Source organism: Copidosoma floridanum, unplaced genomic scaffold (genome assembly GCF_036245765.1).
Source record: "Copidosoma floridanum isolate Cflo_tuat_1 unplaced genomic scaffold, Cflo_Japanese_pri ptg000024l, whole genome shotgun sequence".
Classification (NCBI taxonomy): domain Eukaryota; kingdom Metazoa; phylum Arthropoda; class Insecta; order Hymenoptera; family Encyrtidae; genus Copidosoma; species Copidosoma floridanum.
In genome coordinates this window covers 9,525,636-9,542,608 of record NW_028321901.1, presented here as the reverse complement: position 1 = coordinate 9,542,608, position 16,973 = coordinate 9,525,636, and the positions used below count along the sequence as shown (strand labels likewise).

Sequence of the window (16,973 nt, the reverse complement as noted above, 5' to 3'; positions counted from 1 at the left end):
TCCTAGAATCCCCATTGTCCGCGAATTCTCGCTGTCCTAGAATCCCTAGTGTCCTGGAATCCTCATAGTTTACCTACTACATATATTTCTACCTCACCAGAACAAAAGGATATAGAATATATCTCTTTATTTGTAGCAGGTCAAGGCAGACCTATTCTTGTTTCCAACTTTTAAGGCTCATAAACTTAATTAGGTACCCCATAAAGCAGTTGACATTAACGTCAGGAGAACTGTGCCAAAGCAGAAGCTGTCATTACCATCTGTGTTGGTGGTAGGAAAAATAGTTATCATGTGTTACAGATAAGCTTAACTGTTACCACTTGCATCGTCGTAGTAGGTACATCAACTGAACTTTTAAAAAATATCAATTATTTGTTACCACACCATACTTTTTTTTCACTTCTTGTAATCCTTAGTTAAGATTACACAATATTTTTACAATAAAAAAATGTTTTAGTACAGTCTGTGTGTCTATGTACGTTTCGTATAAAAAGGGGTCAGAATTTAATTACAATGATCATCACAAATAATTAAATCTAAATTGAAGTCAATCATTTTTTTTTCATATATATATATATATTATCAGCCATTTCTGATAACTATTTCCAGTAGGCTCTACATTGCTGTGTTACTCTGCATGTATATATGCTATCGTCATTGGCAAAATAAAAAAACCACCTCAGATTTAATAAGATCAACTACTTACACAGCAATGGGGATATTATTTTATATTTCTGAACCATCGGACCACGGTTTGCAATACGCGCATGAGCATGTGGTTTCTTAAAAGTGCCAACCAAGTATGCAAGATTGGGTCTCAAACTCGGAAGTCTGTGTTACCAAGCTCTAAGCCTAAGAAATACAACCTAAACCATCGTGCTACCGTGGCTACTTGGAGACTACAATAGTATTCATCTTTGTAAAAGTTATGGACACTTATTTATTTTTCTTCATTAAAATTGAATAAAATTATGTTTGTCTATAACTATTTGATGACAGTAAATAATTTAGATGAAAAATGTATAGTATGTAGACATTTTTGTTAGTAGTAAATTAATTTATTTTTAGAACGAAGTTCTTTATGTCACGTACTAGGGATGAAACGGAAGTGGCTTACCGGAAGTCTCTTCCTCTCAAGTTTCCCCCCTTATCCCGTCCTCCTCACCAACAGTTCCCTACGCACTTCCCCTCACCCTACCATATATCTGCCAACCGTGCCATGCTACTCTCCTGCACACCTTTGCCCTTCATTCCCCTTCACACTTCCAAGCAATTAATTTTTAAACGAATTTTAATTTTATTTTCCCACAGTAAGTTTTTCTTTTACAATTCTTTAAAAAAAAAAAACAAAAAAAAGAAACACACTTTCCAGTTGAAAGATTGAAACCCTCGACCTCCTGCATACGAATGGGGTACCTTACTCACTCTGCTACGAGCGCTGCTGACTAAAGAAACTCGGTTTCATGTACTTATCGTGTGATTCGTAACTACAATATTTCATTTTCATATGCATTTACTGATAATACATTAAATTAATAATAAATTATTTATTTATTTTCTAAGTAATAAATTTAAAAAATAAATTAAAAAAAACAAAAAATTTAATTTGCATGAATATAGTTCTGTAGATTGAATCGAATAAGGCGCGTTATTACGCATTGAATGTTTGTATTTTATGCGTTTGGTGCATAAAATACCGACCGTTTTTTTTTAAATCTGATGTTTTTTTGGCATTAAAATAATGCTAATAATTACTGTTACAAACATATACAATACAGTTGCAGAACGTATCCATGGTTTTTAAGGGCACTTAATTCGAATTCGACAAACAAATTATTTTACAATGTCACATAATTATATAAATAAAAAAAAATAGTTTGGAAAAAATTTATATACAGAAATTAAATGAAAAAAATTAAAAGAAAATGCAATAATAAAGGATTAAAAATAAAAATAAAAAAAAAGGTATGAAATTAAAATAAAAAAATTCAATGAAAAATATGAAACCAATAAATATGAAATGATAAGAAAAATGAAATGGAAAATAATATGAAAAATAAAAAAAAATGAATTAAAAAAAAGGGAATAAAATCCGAAGAGACATTAAAAAATGAAATGCAAAAAAAAAAAAAAAAAAGAAAAAAGAAATGAAATAAAAATACAGGAAATAAAATTTGAAAAATTGAATGAAACGAAATGCATTAAAAAAACAACAAGAAAAGAAGATAAAAACACATGAAAAAATACAATGGAATGAAAAAAAAAAATGAAATAAAAAATGGCCTCCAAAAAAAAAGATTAAATAGAAAAATACAAAAAGAAATAAAAAAAGGAAAAAACAAAAAAATTTTTAAAAAGGTAATAAAACCAAATATTAAAAAATAATGAAGTGAAACGAAATAAAATATGAATTAAATATGAAAAACCAACGAAATAAAATACGAAAAAAAAGAAATGAAATTATATATGAAAAAACAAGAAATAAAAAAAAAATAAATAAAAAAAAATGAAAAAAAAAAAAAAAAAAATTAAAAGGAACAAACCAGGGGGTATAAATAGGTCATGGGACCCACGGTAAGAACAAAGTTCTTTTAACATCAGATGAGTATAAAGACACAAAATTTCTCAGGTAACAAGGGGGTCGCGAGACCCATAGGAAGAACGAAGCTCTATGAAAATTGATACTGCATTCATGCAGTTCACTAAAACAAAAACTTGAAGGACGAATAAAAAAAATTTAAAAATTGAGTTCAGTACTCACGATGGTTGAACTTCGTGAGTACGTCATGCATAAATACAGAACTCACGAAGTTCAACCGTCGTAAGTACTGAACTCAATTTTTTTCATTTTTTTTATTCGTCCTTCAAGTTTTTGTTTTAGTGAACTGCATGAATGCAGTATCAATTTTCATAGAGCTTCGTTCTTCCTATGGGTCTCGTGACCCCCTTGTTACCTGAGAAATTTTGTGTCTTTATACTCATCTGATGTTTAAAGAACTTTGTTCTTACCGTGGGTCCCATGACCCATTTATTTTTTATATCGGTTTTTTTTTATTTTGAAGACATTACTTATCGAAAAAATAAAGAAAGTAATAACCATTAATGAATAACAATTATGACATCTCATTCTCAGTCTAAAATTTGGACTTTATTATTTCTGATTAGTGGTTTTTGATTATAAATCAGCTATGGAAGCGTCGAAAACGTTAATCTAAGTTTGTTTACGACAGCACTATTTATGTAAAGTAAAGTAATTATAACAAAGTAAAAATAATTATTAATAATTTGACAAACTGCAATCAGATATTAATAAGATTTATAAACCAAAATAATTATCCAATTAGCTAATTGCTGCAATTGTAATCATGATTTAGCAGATTATTTTAACAACTTCCTTGTTCTTATTTAATTACTGCAACTTTAATTATTTCCGTTAATATAATTTCGTATGCTTTATGTACATACGGACTTAATATTTTTTTGCAATATGTGTATGTGTAAAAACATTCTATAGTCTAAAAATAATTGGCATGTGCAACAAAAAATAATGTAATTTTCTAAAAAAATATGTATAGATAGATTATTACATTTTATGACATAAATACAGTTACATCTTGTTAAACTTTGAGAAAAGAAAATTCTGAAAAAATATCATTGTTGTCTATTTGTATATAAAGATTAAATAAAAAGTACACTGAGAATGTAACTTAATAATCCATTTATTTAATGCTCCTAACTACATATGGGCGCTAGTTGGTAGTTACACGCGGACTGCTCGCTGCTCGCTCTACGCGAATTATTCTTGGTGTATGGAATTCTTCGTCATTTATGGAATCATCATTATTTTGTTGCAGCGTATCTTTTTTTAGTCTTTTTCCGCGTTCTCTGGCTTATCTAACAGGTGGACTACTGTCTTTTCCTGACTCTGTAGAGACATTACGGCCTATAAACGAGGTTGACTCTGAAGATCTTGGAGAGTTAGGATTACTCATCATTGCTACTGGTTCTTTACGCGTTATTACCATTTCTTTCTCCGGAATAAAAGATTCTAGAAAAATTTTTTTGTCTTGTATATTTCCTATACGTCGCAATTGATTTATGTGTCGCAACCATGCTCTCCCATCATGTACTTTAACTTTATAATGTAATTTACCTGTTCGACGCACTATTTTATCAAAAATCCATTTTTCTTTTTCTCCGTAGTTTCTTGCCACTACGCTATCTCCTACTTAAATTTCTCTGTATTTCTCATTGTCATTAAATTTCGCTTTTTTCGTAATTTCACTCAGTTTAATTAAATCTAACCTACATCTTATTTTTCTACCGAACATCAATTCTATTGGCAAAGCCCATGTAATTGGATGAAGCATTTGACGATATTGTGCTAAAATCAATTGCAAATCTAATTTAAGTTTTTTTTTATGCTGTAATCTTCTTAGTGCTAATTTTATCGTTTTGCACATATCTTTTGGCTTGACCATTCGTCGCTGCGTGAAATGGAGCCGTTCTTTTATGTACAATAATATTGCTCTTAAGAAATTCTTGTAACGTTGTAGAAGTGAAAGTCCTGCCATTATCAGATACTAAAATTTTAGGAATTCCAAATCGGTAAAAAATTTCTGTACAAACAGTTATCGTCGATTCGCTTAACATATCGTTTACGATGTACACTTCTGGCCACTTCGAAAACGCATCTACTAAAAAGAAAAAATGTTTTCCAAGAAATGGTCCCGCAAAGTCTATTTGGACACGATCAAAAGGTGCTTTCGCTGCCTAAACATGTATATCTGCTTTGAGTGGATAATTTTTATATTTTTGGCATTGTAAGCAGTCTTTTGCAATTTTTTCTATATCGTTACTTATGTTTGGACACCAGCAATCCCCTCAAGCTAGACCTTTTATTTTTATTATTCCGAAATGACCGTTATGTAATTCTTTTAAAATTGTATTTCGTAATTCTTTCTGTGTTACAACTTGATGGTTTTGCATCAGTACCCCCTGTTCTAAAGTAAATTCACGCGAATCGATGCACCATGCTTCTTTTGCCGTAAGGCTTTTTCCGTTTTTTAATGCAGACATTACATATTGTAATTCGCGATCATTATGTGCTCTTTCTAGTATGGTATTTGCATCAACCGATAAGTCTCAAAAGTATTTATATTGAATAAATCAATGATGTCAATGTTTTCTTCCACGGTGATTACAGGTAGTCTAGATAGTCCGTCTGCGTTGTCATTATTATATTTCTTGTACTTAAAACCACGTAGAAATATTGCGTAATGTTGTATTCTCATTGCACTGTAACGTTGCAATTCTTTGTTTTTTGCAAAAATTTGTGTAAGTGGTCTGTGATCCGTAATCAATGTAAATTTGTTCCCGTAGAGGTATTGATAAAATTTTTATATAGCATAAACAATGGCATACGCTTCTTTATATATCTGACTGTATTTTCTCTGTGTTGTATTTAACGTTTGTGAAATGTATTGTATTGGCCTTTCGGTCCCATCAGGAGAACGATGCGATAGCACTGCCCCGACACTGTATGGGCTCGCATCCGTTTGCTAGTAAAAGAGGTAAGTTTGGGTCATAATACGTTTAGCATTGTTTACTAGTAAAAGCTTTCTTTGCTTCGAGAAATACTTTTTCCTGTCGGTTTGACTACGTAAATTTATTTTGTGAAGGTAAATGTTCATTCAAAGGTTTTAAAATTAAACTTACATTTTTTTATGAATCCACCGTAATAATTAAGAAATCCAATGAAAGCTTGTAATTCTAAAATATTTGTTGGTCTTGTCATTTTTCTATCGCTTCTAATTTTTGTGTATCTTTGTGTAATTTGTTTTAATCTATTAGGTAACTGCAGTAGTATATTCTTGAAACAAAAAATTCATATTTTTCTAGATTTATTTTTATATTGTATTCATCCAGTACTTTAAAAACTTTTTCTAACCTTAACATGAGCTCTGTAATATCTTTAGCAGCTATTTGAATATCGTCTGGAAAAATTTTAACGCCTTTTATACCACGAAGTATGTTTTCCATTTTCTCTTGCCAAATTTCTGGTGCTGGGGCTACACCGTACATTAGCTAAGTACATTTAAATAGTCCCCGATGTGTATTAATTGTTAATAAGTTAGCACTCTTATCATCAACTTGTAATTGTAAATAAGCTAATTCAAAGTCTAATTTTGCAAACGCAATACAACCTGCCATTTCTGAGAAAAGTTCTTCTACTGTAGGTAACGGATATTTATTTATTTTTAATTGTGGATTAATTGTAACGCTATAATCTCCACAAATTCTTACTTGGTTATTTTTCTTAATTACAGGTACAATAAGATTTTCGAAAACTCCTTCTTTAATGAGTAAATCTAATTCTTTATTTACTAAAGGTATCAACTTGAACGGTGAGGCCCCGGACTTAAGAAAAACAGATTTCACGCGTTCTTTTAGTATCAATGACGCTTGAATATCGTATACTGCTCTTATATTCTCGTTCGTAATGTTTTTGTATTTATTTAATTATTTCTCGATTCACGTATTATTTTTTGCTTCTGAAATATCTACTTGTAAAATTGAATCAAATAAGGCGTTTGTTCTGTTTTCTCTAATAATTTTTTTATTCATTTACGCCCCATCAGTGGCAATTGTTCGATATTCTTGATGTATAATTTTCCTGTACTATGAAAATTTTCACAATGAAAATCTACAGTCATGTACCCTATAACATTTATTTTTTGCTTGCAGTACGTAATCAGCTGTAGATCTGTAGATTACGTTGCTTGTAGTTACGTGAACTTGTGTTAGTGTAGTTAACTTGTACCGTATTTTGATGTAACATATTTGCTTCCTTCTCAGAAAGTTCCATTGCTAATGCTATTTGTAAAGCCTTTGTAAAGGTTACCTCTTTTGTTTTTAATTGTCGGCCTTGAATCCGGCGATTTAAAATACCGTTAACAAACTGATTTCGTAAAGCGGTTTCTTGAAAGCTTCTGGAATTGCATGTAAGAATCATCTTTGTAAGAGTATTTGCGTAGCTTTGTGTATCTTCTCTTGGTAACTGCCTCCTGCTTGTAAATTAAAAATTTTCTGCGATCTCGAGTACTGCTGGAGTGTATAACTCCCTCAATTTTTAGCTCAGAGTGTCGTACGATTTTTCGTAAGGATTTCCCGCTCCAACATTGTTGCACAAATTATTGAATGCGGTTGCACCTATGTAATGTAGTAAGTGCGGAACCTTTTCTTCTGGTGTCAGCTTTATGGTTGAGAAAACTCCTTCCAGTCTTTATAGCCATCTGCGCCATTCTGAAGTTCCTGAGACGAAAGGCTCCACGTGTAATGATGGAGACTGCATGTACGTAATAGCAGTTGTAGTCGTATTTGTAGGTATCGTAGATTATCCCGTTGTAGTTATTTTGGCTCACTAGACGAGGATTTTTAAGTTTAATTACACTGACAGAAATTAACAAGCCGTGCTACCCACTTCGTGCTGCCATGACACTTTACTCGTTATCTCGCGCACTTAACAAAATCTCATCCTCGTCGCCATTTGTTGTGTATTTATATTTACGGATTAAATAAGAAGTACACTGAGAATGTAACTTAATAATCCATTTATTCAATGCTCCTAACTACATATGTGCGCTAGTTGGCAGCTACACGCGGACTGCTCGCTGCTCGCTCACTTTACATGCTCGCACTTGCGATTCGTTCACACTCCTATGCCCTACGTACATAGACCCACACACACATACTCTTCGCGTTCGCTCATGTGTGTGTAAGTATCGACTCTCACCTAACAGCCATGTACGTATTGGAGAAAAAACTCATTCGATTTTTCGATTGTGCATGATTGTAACTGATTTTTGTTTTTGATTAGTTGTTTACTTTCTGATTGCCATGGAATTAAAAAAATTCTTAAGAAGGAAGCATTTGTACATATGCTTTTGGAAGTCATAATGAACATCAAAAGAAGTTCTGAATTTCTTTATTTATAGGAGTTTTTTGTATTTGTACAGTTAAATCACGTTTTATAGAAATTATATTTCATGGAGAAAGTTAAATGGTCCCAAAAATTTGTTTCATTACAAATAAATATTTAATAAAATTATCTATTTAGTTTGTTTATTTAAAAAATGAAGTATGTGGATATCGTATATTATTTCTGTGGATTTCTGGACAGAACGATTTACTCCATTTTTGGGATTTTGGTAAAAAACGGATTAAGAGATTGGAAAGCTACTTTTTGACTGTGCAGAAGCTGTGTGTTCCTTTCTGTTCCTAACGTTAAGTACTAAGACAAGACCCTACATTATACATGGATGATCAAAAAATGCAATCGACCTTGTTGCTACAAGTAGATTTTGGAGTTATTCGGTTAAGCTGGGAACATAGAACTTATTCAATTATTCAAATTTATGAATATTTAATCAAAAGACGTATTTAACCACGAGGGCCCATGGCGAATGCCTGCTTGCTAATGAGATGTTATCGAGTAGCAGATTTTTATTACTCAAATATAGCAGTATAGTATTTTGTACAGTTCTGATAACGAAATGATAATCCTGGTGAAAAGCACCACGATTCATTTTTTCTCGTTTACAATAACATCGAAAAATTGGTATCATATTACTCTTCGTCGGAAACAAGGCTTGGACTGCAACTGCAGGAACTTTAACTAATCTGAAGCGCCAATCGCCAAAGAAAATTTACGTTAGGTGATAGATTTTGAGCCCTGCGAGAGAAATTGAATTTTCTACAGCATGGTTCCAACATCAACGCCCATTTGCCCCTATAATAAAATTGTATATATATATGTGGCTATTGCGCTATTAGAGTCTAATAATCCATTATCACTATCCTTACATTGCAGTCGACATTTAACGCCTTCGCTACTAGGTTTTCTCTCTTAGAATAGCGTGACGCTAGTCGCATACATCGTAAGTTACTACACGAGAACTTTGATTAGTTATTTGTAAAAGCCACATATTTAAATCAAATTTCTTCTTAAAGGGTAAAAATTACGAAATATAAAATTTTCCCATGATTTTTGCCCCTCAAATTTATCAATTTCTTCTGCAGCAATGATTTTTTACATCACTTATTCGATTAGGCTAAGACAAGAGTCATCTAATCAGTTGGGCTGTGAAAATTTCAGTTAATCGCTTAGATTTTAGGCTAATTATCATAAATTCGCAACTCAAACCATTTCAAAAGTTTGTTTGGATAAATTACACTAAAGAAAGATATGTTTTTCACCCCCTTGTTGTCACTGAAAACGGTTATCGGTTTCTTGGGGTGAATACATATCTCCTCGGCCAAATTTTGAAGCCACAAGGCTTCCTGCGTAGCCGATGATAAAGACAGGTATTCTGTTTTGGTACTCGAAATGACAATAGTTGATTGTTGTTTCAATGCTTAGCTTACTGCAGCTCCTTGGTACATGAATACGTATCCAGTAGTTAAACGTGAATTATCAAGGTTTGATGCCCAGCTGGTATCACAAAACCCCACGAGCGGTTGGTCCGCTTGTCTGTCATACACTAGACCCTTGTCTGAAGTTGCAAGCAGGTATTTTAATATGTTTTTGACAATATTAGAATGCTGCCTGGTAAAGCAGTTGTTAAACCTGATGACAAGACTAACAGCATATGTAAGATCTAGTCTGGTAAACAAGCTCAGGTACAGTAACCATCCAACCACACTTTGATACGGAAAACCACTCAGTTCGTCACTTGATTGATTTTCTTTTCTCTTCTTCCGAGTGGTAACTTCTAAACCTAATGGTAGGGGCGACCAGTAAGGTATGCAGTCATCCATGTTGAATCTCTTTAAGATTGTGTCGACATAGGGTGCTTGGCTTAGGCTAATCCTGCCATCTTGGTAATCAATCTTAATGTCAATACCAAGGAATCGAGAGACTTGTCCCAAGTCTTTGGTTGGAAAATTTTGGGTTATTGACTTAGTATTTTTAAATACTTAGGTTCGTCAGTAACAACTTATTTGGCATCTACAAAGATGTGACAATAATAACTTTACTGTCACATGAATTCCAAAAAACACATGCATCATTAAACTTGTTGGAGGTGCATTTCAATAAACAATTTTTGTAGTCGAAGGCTTCAGACTCTGCTACCCTGTTTGAGGCCATAAAGGGCCTTGTGTAGCTTGCAGAATTTATGTGGGTTTTAAGTGTCCTCAAATCCCTCTGGCTGCACAAGATAAATGTGCTCTTGGATTTCTCTATGTAAAAACGCTGACTCGATGTCAAAATGGTTGATGATAAGTTTGTGTTTAGCGGCAAATGCCAGAAGTAATCTCACTGTGGTGAATCGAGCAACTAGTGAGTAAGTCGTATCATAATCAAATCCATGTATCTGACTGAAGCCTCTAACGACCAACCTTGCTTTGTGAAGGGGGTTACCATCCTTTTCAATCTTTTTCTTATAGACCCACTTGGTTCCAATAGGTCTACGGTCTTCAGGCAGTTTAGTCAGAGTTCATATCTCGTTTTCACTTATGGACAGGATCTCCTTGACCATAGCTTCAGACCATTGTTTTTCTTCTGGTCCAGTGATAGCCTATTTATAGTTTGATGGCTTATCATTTTTTAGCACAGCCGTATAGACTACATAGTCGTCGTATCTTTTGGACGCTTTTCCTCTCTGGTCACCCTAGGCTCCCAGGATTGGTTGTTGTCTAGGTCATTTTCGCTAGGAGGTCCTTCAGACGCAGCATTTTGGATTTCTGACTGATTATGATCTTAGTATGAATCCAAAACACTTGTGTGTGGCAAGAAGGCTTGCTTATCGATAGCTGTGATAGCTGGTTCCAGAAACTTGACGTCCCGAGTAACAAGCATTTTTTTGTAGTGGGATTCCACAATCTATGTCCTGATTGTTTGGAAGAGTATCCATCAAAGACGCATTCAGTAGTATTGGCTTGCATCTTGGTTCTGTGATGACTGGGTAGCAATACTTGTGCTTTGCAGTCAAAGACCCGTAGATGGCTTAGGTTTGGTTTCAATCCTGTCCATAGTTCACAAGGAGTCTTACTATCTAGAATGTTTTTTGGTGAGCGCTTATATAGGTAGGCAGAAATTGCTACTGCCTCAGCCCAAAATTTTTTGTCCAAGTTGCTATCGGCTAACATACATTTTGCCATTTCTCGAATTTGATGAAGTATTTAGTAGTCTTAGGTACTTCTGATTTTGACTTCAAAAAGGAAACAAAAGTATATCTACTATGATCATCTAAGAATGTTATAAGGCACTTTGCCCCACCTAAGGAGAAGTTAAATACCTGACACCCATCAGTATGAACGAGCTCGAGCTTCTCTAATGCTCTCTTTTCATTTGGTGGGAAAGGTTTTTTTACCATTTTACCTTGAATGTAGTCCTTACAATCGTCAAGCTTACTTGTGATTTATAGTTGACACCGCTGCTTTCATCATTGTTGAGTATATCCATGTAATCCTTATTTATGTATCCCAGCCTTTTGTGCCAGAGCCCCTGATTTTCAGCTATACAACTTGTTTGTTTAGGAGCCAACTGCTGTGGACACATGAGCGGCTTGGTTACATCGAGCTTGTATAAGCAATTATTTAACTGCGTGCCCGAAAATAATAGTTGTTTCTGTTTATCGCTAACGTAACACTTATTGGTGATAAACTTCGACTCGTGACCTTCTTGAGCTAGATCGCTGACCGATATTAAGTTTGTTGTTGCCCCTGGAACGTACAAAACATTATTGAGTGTGAGTCTATTTAACTTATTGTCCCTTTTGATCGATATATTGACTTGTCCGATTCAAAGTACACGGAGTTTATTACTATTGTAGACTGAGATACTCCCGTTTTGTACAGGCTTAAGTTTAAAAAAAATCTTGCTTCATTGTACATATGCCCCGAACTGGCAGAATCTATCAGCCTTGCAAACAGTCTAATTTAACAGCCATGCAACAATTGGTAATGCACACTACGACCTTTTGTGTAACTATTTTCTCCAGATAATTTGTCATTATGGCTTTCACGTAGACATATTTGCAGAGATTCAATAAGTGTATTCTCTGTACCCTTATCTGATCGAATCACGGTTGGCAAACATGTGTGCATCAAGACTAAGTTTATAATAAAGTTTGCGGTTCTACAGAGCCTATGACCAGCTCTGACTTTAATTCATTCTAGATCGATTAACTGTGGCAATCCATACACTATGTCTCGTTTCACTGTAAATCCATATTTTATTTTTTATTTTGACCAAAGGCTCCAGTATACTAAATAACAACCATTAGCATTTATTTCTTCATAAATAAAAATACCTAAACTCTCAAGATCACTCTTGGTGGTTTTCTTACGTTTTGATCAATGAAGAAACTATTATTTTCACAGTGCACAGAGATATTTTCATGCCGTGTTTCTCTTTTAGTCATAATGTTATTTCTCTATGAGTTGCATTTTTATGGAATAATTCTTGAACAGTCATGGTACATTTTTTTTTATCGCTTTTCTTCATTGCTATTCAAAGTTTTTTCCTGAAACATATTAAATATAAATATGATTTCAATACTTTGTCAATAGCATATACTATACAAACATGAGTTATATATGTACTAACCTCCGAAATTATTGTGTCAACAAATGGGCTGAATATAAATCACAAGAAAATGATTTTTCCTGTTAAACACGAAAAAAGTATTTTCCAGCATACAAACAACTAAAAAAATGTGTTTGCACCAATTAAGCAATTAGGAACAAAAACCACTATGACAAAAGTCATCTTTATCTGAAATTGCATACATTATATTATTTTTATGAATATTGTTTATACTTAAAAAAAGTTTTAAGCTGTTTTTGTCAGATCATATACTGATAAATAATAGGATACACGTTTTTAGGTTACGTGCTTTGATTTTTGCAACTTCTTTAATAACATAACGTTTGTGTATGGATATTGTACATAAAAAAACAAAAATTATTCGCCATACTACTCATGCACACCTTAAATCTATTGTACATTTCATTTCTTTTTGTTTACACAATCGTTGTTTACACCACCTGTACTTTTTGATATGTCACCTGTGATGAGTTGAGTTACACATGCAACGAGTTACTATGTGAGACGTTCAGGTTTTCGTATACCTAACTAAGACCTTCTATGCATAAAGAGATGTATTCTATACTCTTCAGAAATCGATACGTGACTGCTCATGTAACGGAAGGTTATAGATCAGTTTCAAACCAGAGGCGGTGTTAATTTTTTTTCTTCTGGTACTTCCACATTTAAGTATCGAAAAAGAAAAAGTAATCTGCAACTATGTTGTATTACTTAGATTGTTATGTTTATAGATTATTATTCTTTCATGATAAAAATTACATGTAAAGTTTCGTTGCAACTTCTTTTAAATTAGTTATTCTCATACTTTTTATGAAAAAAAAACAATTTTTTAATTCAAGGGTTACACTATATACGTTTTTGTTTTTTGGTTGCTGAAAATCTTTAATGTTTCGTGTAAGATATCATGTGGGCAATCGTGCAAAAAATCTTATATGATATCCTAAAAGATAACATGTAGGGCATTTTGAAAATTATTTTGTAGCATATCTTGCACGATAAGCAGAAATTTTGTTACGAGAGGGCCTATTACAATAATAAACCAAGGGCAAACAATTACTAGTGACTGCATATTGTAAGAGGAAAAGAATTTGAAGAAGTACGTGTTATTTTTCACAGTTAAACATCATAATCGAAAAAATGTTTAACTGGGTGCCATAACAATAAATAAAACAATTGTTAGCGGCTGTACGCGAAGCTTATCTTAAAAAGAATAAATAATTAGTTCTTGTACTTAACCATTTTTTAAAAAAAGTTCATAAAAGTAGACCATGAAAAATATTTGATAACAAAATATGTATATCATGGTTTCGTAAAAAATGTAATTATTATGATTAGAGCTCGTGTCAGCATAGTGCATCAAGAAAAAAAAAACCGATGGAAAAAAGTAACGATATCAATGTATGCAAGTAAAGCTACACCTCGTACATCAAAAAAGTTTTAGGTGAGATTTGTTGATGATATTTTTGCAAAATAAAATTTATTTCATAACTATTTGCGTGTTTCCAAAACTATTAAAATTAAGTGAATATTGTGTTATTTTTTAAGTGCAAAATTTTTAAATTGTTGAAGAAATACCTTGCTCATTCAATATTAAAGATAAAGTCTAAATATCTGTGTTACAACTGCTATCATTAATTTTTTTTTAATCAGTCAAAATTTATTATTTGTATTAGCTTACCATAATTAATATTAGGATGAACTGATGGAATACGTAAATACTCGCGGAAATTTTCAACAGCTAACGTATCTAATTGAGCCATAGTTTCCAGCGACAACATGGTCGATGCATAAGAGTGTCAGTAAGAAAATGACGATTTATTTATTCAATTTTATTGTACCATTTAAACCACGGTAACTAAAAAAATTTAGTTTTCAAGCACTATGAGAGCTTCGAAATCTTATGTTTTATTTAGTATTTCCCACTAAGAAAACGCCTGATAGTAGACTAAAATACATATTGAGACACCTGATAACGTTCAACTAATTTTTTTGGGTCTATATTTAGGTAACTCACATTTTCTATAAGTATAATATTATTGATAATATAATAAAATAACTCAATCAGCCTTTAGTAATTAAAGAAGTTTATTAGTTATTAATCTTGACCATTAAACAATCCAGAAGCTTATGCCATTATTCTTTCTTATCATTTGATTCATTATCAGCTTATTCTAAAAGTAACGTTTATATTGTTATTATCAGTATTTTGATTATTATCGTTATTATTATTATTATTACCATTATTATTATTATTATTACTATTATTATTATTATCATTATAATTATTATTCATACGATTATCATTATCATTATTATTAATATTATTATCATTATCATTATTGTTAGTATAAAAATAAGTATTATTATAATTATTTTAAATGTTATTTCTATTCTTAAAAAAAGGTTAATGTTTCCACATATAATTTGAATAGGAATGCAAATTTGTATACAAAATGAGTGTAAATAGTAAATTTTTTAAAAATAAAAATTATAATATAATTAACATTTGAAATAATGGTTATACGTGTAGTAATATAAATAGTAATAACATTAATCATAATAACAATAATGATCTTCGAGCTGAGGCAGTCGGCCCACGGGGTGCGTCCTCCAGGTGGTGAATGGAGGTAAGCTTTCCTTTAATGTATGAAATAGAATAGTTCTCGTGGACCAAAACACTGTGGAGAAAACCTTGTTAAAAAACTAGGGGAGGTTCTCGAATGAAACCAAAAATGGGTGACGCCAATGTAAATGTAGTACTCCGAGCGGTATACTCTCAGAGAGAATCCACTACCAATTCCGACTTAGGGAAAGCCCGGGTGTCTGGTACTGGCCTCATGGATTCTAGGAGGCCTTAAAGGCGTCCAGCACGAAAGAGAGTCAACAATCTCGGATAAAAAACACCCACAGAAGGGCTTCACATTCTTGCCCAGCCATGGACGAAACAGGCTGCTAAGCACTAGAAATAGAGTGATGGACGTCAGTGCTGTCAGCATTTTCAACAACAATACCGAGATGTATCTGGAATATACCAGCAATTTAAGATCAAAGTTAACTATGGCGCAGATAAATAAGAACCTTATATTCACAGAACTCGAAAAAATGATTAAAAATATGGTGGAAGCAGCAAAGGACAGAGCTTTGCTGAGGTCCTGAAGAAGATGAGTACTGATTTCAAACCGAAAGAGGCTGAGATCATAGTCAAAGGATTCACTACGACTAAAAAGAGAGATCTTCTCCTCAAAGTAAGAGGATAAAAGGGGTCCTTCTTACCAGTATAGCTATGTGGAAGGGGTAGTTAGTAGGATCCGTTAAAGGGGATAAGAAAAGAGTAACGCTTGAAATCCAGCATCTGGATCTGATTACTGAGAAGGCCGACGTCAAACTTGCATTGAGTAGGATCCCTGGATGCTTGCCACAGATAAGAGAAGTTATGCTGCTAGGAACGCATAAAAGAGGGTGAAAAGTAGCTCTGGTGAACACTGGAGAGACCGATGCCTAAACTATAGAAGAAATTAGGAGCTCGTTAATAAGCTTCACAAGCTTCTTAGTGAGGAGACGGGTTAAAGTCCTTAGATGCTGCTATAAAAAGGACTGGTCAAAGGTAAGCTCAGCATTTAGGATGGCGATAGAAGAGGCCAATAGTAAGGTGCCTACAAGGCGCAGATAGAGTTTAAGAGGACAAAAATGGGATAACCATTGCAGACTCAAGCTGTCCTGACTTACTTGAGCCATCAGCAAGGTGAAGCAATGGCAATCGATGTTCAAATTGTTTTTTAAAATAGTTACCACCAATTAATCAAACAAAATTATTTTCACTTATACAGCACATAAAAAGGTCAGTGGTTCTTACAAAGGCTGCTAAACTGATACATTATTAACCAATAATGATAGAGTAGCTTTTAGCTACCTTGCATTGTGATCGCGGTGGCACAACGGTAGGATTATAGTTCCGTCGATCTCCGAGGTTAAGCAGCATTTGGCGCGATTAATACTTGTATGAGTGATTTTTCAAGGCTTACCGTTTTGCCTGTGTTGATTTTCAAGAATCAATTAACTGTTTCTCTTACTCTTCGTCAACATGATTATAATGTGTGATTAAGTTTTGTGTTATTAAAAACATTTAAAAAAAGCTATATTGCGTCAACATATTTGCCTTTATCATAGAATGCAGGTTTACATATTTTATATTTATTCTACTAATGTAACCCATATTTACCTAATGTAATTAAAAACAACAAGCTGATTATGTTGCTATAGACGGAAAAAAATGAGTCTATTGAAGTTTATCTATTTATCAACTTAACATTTGGCATTGGAGTGCCAGTCTTTGTTTATCTGAACAATAATGATCTTACAA

General features: G+C 33.0%; 1 protein-coding gene across 1 annotated transcript in view; it reads right to left on the bottom strand.

Moving 5' to 3' along the window:
• The window catches only part of LOC106647246 (aminoacylase-1), a 339,762-nt gene extending 325,265 nt beyond the window's left edge, over positions 1–14,497 (bottom strand). Inside the window, exon 1 of the mRNA XM_023391872.2 lies at positions 14,292–14,497. Within this exon, the coding sequence (XP_023247640.2) occupies positions 14,292–14,391 (100 nt within the window). The 5' untranslated portion in view covers positions 14,392–14,497. The remainder of the gene's footprint in view (positions 1–14,291) is intronic.
• Between the last annotated feature and the right edge of the window lie 2,476 nt (positions 14,498–16,973).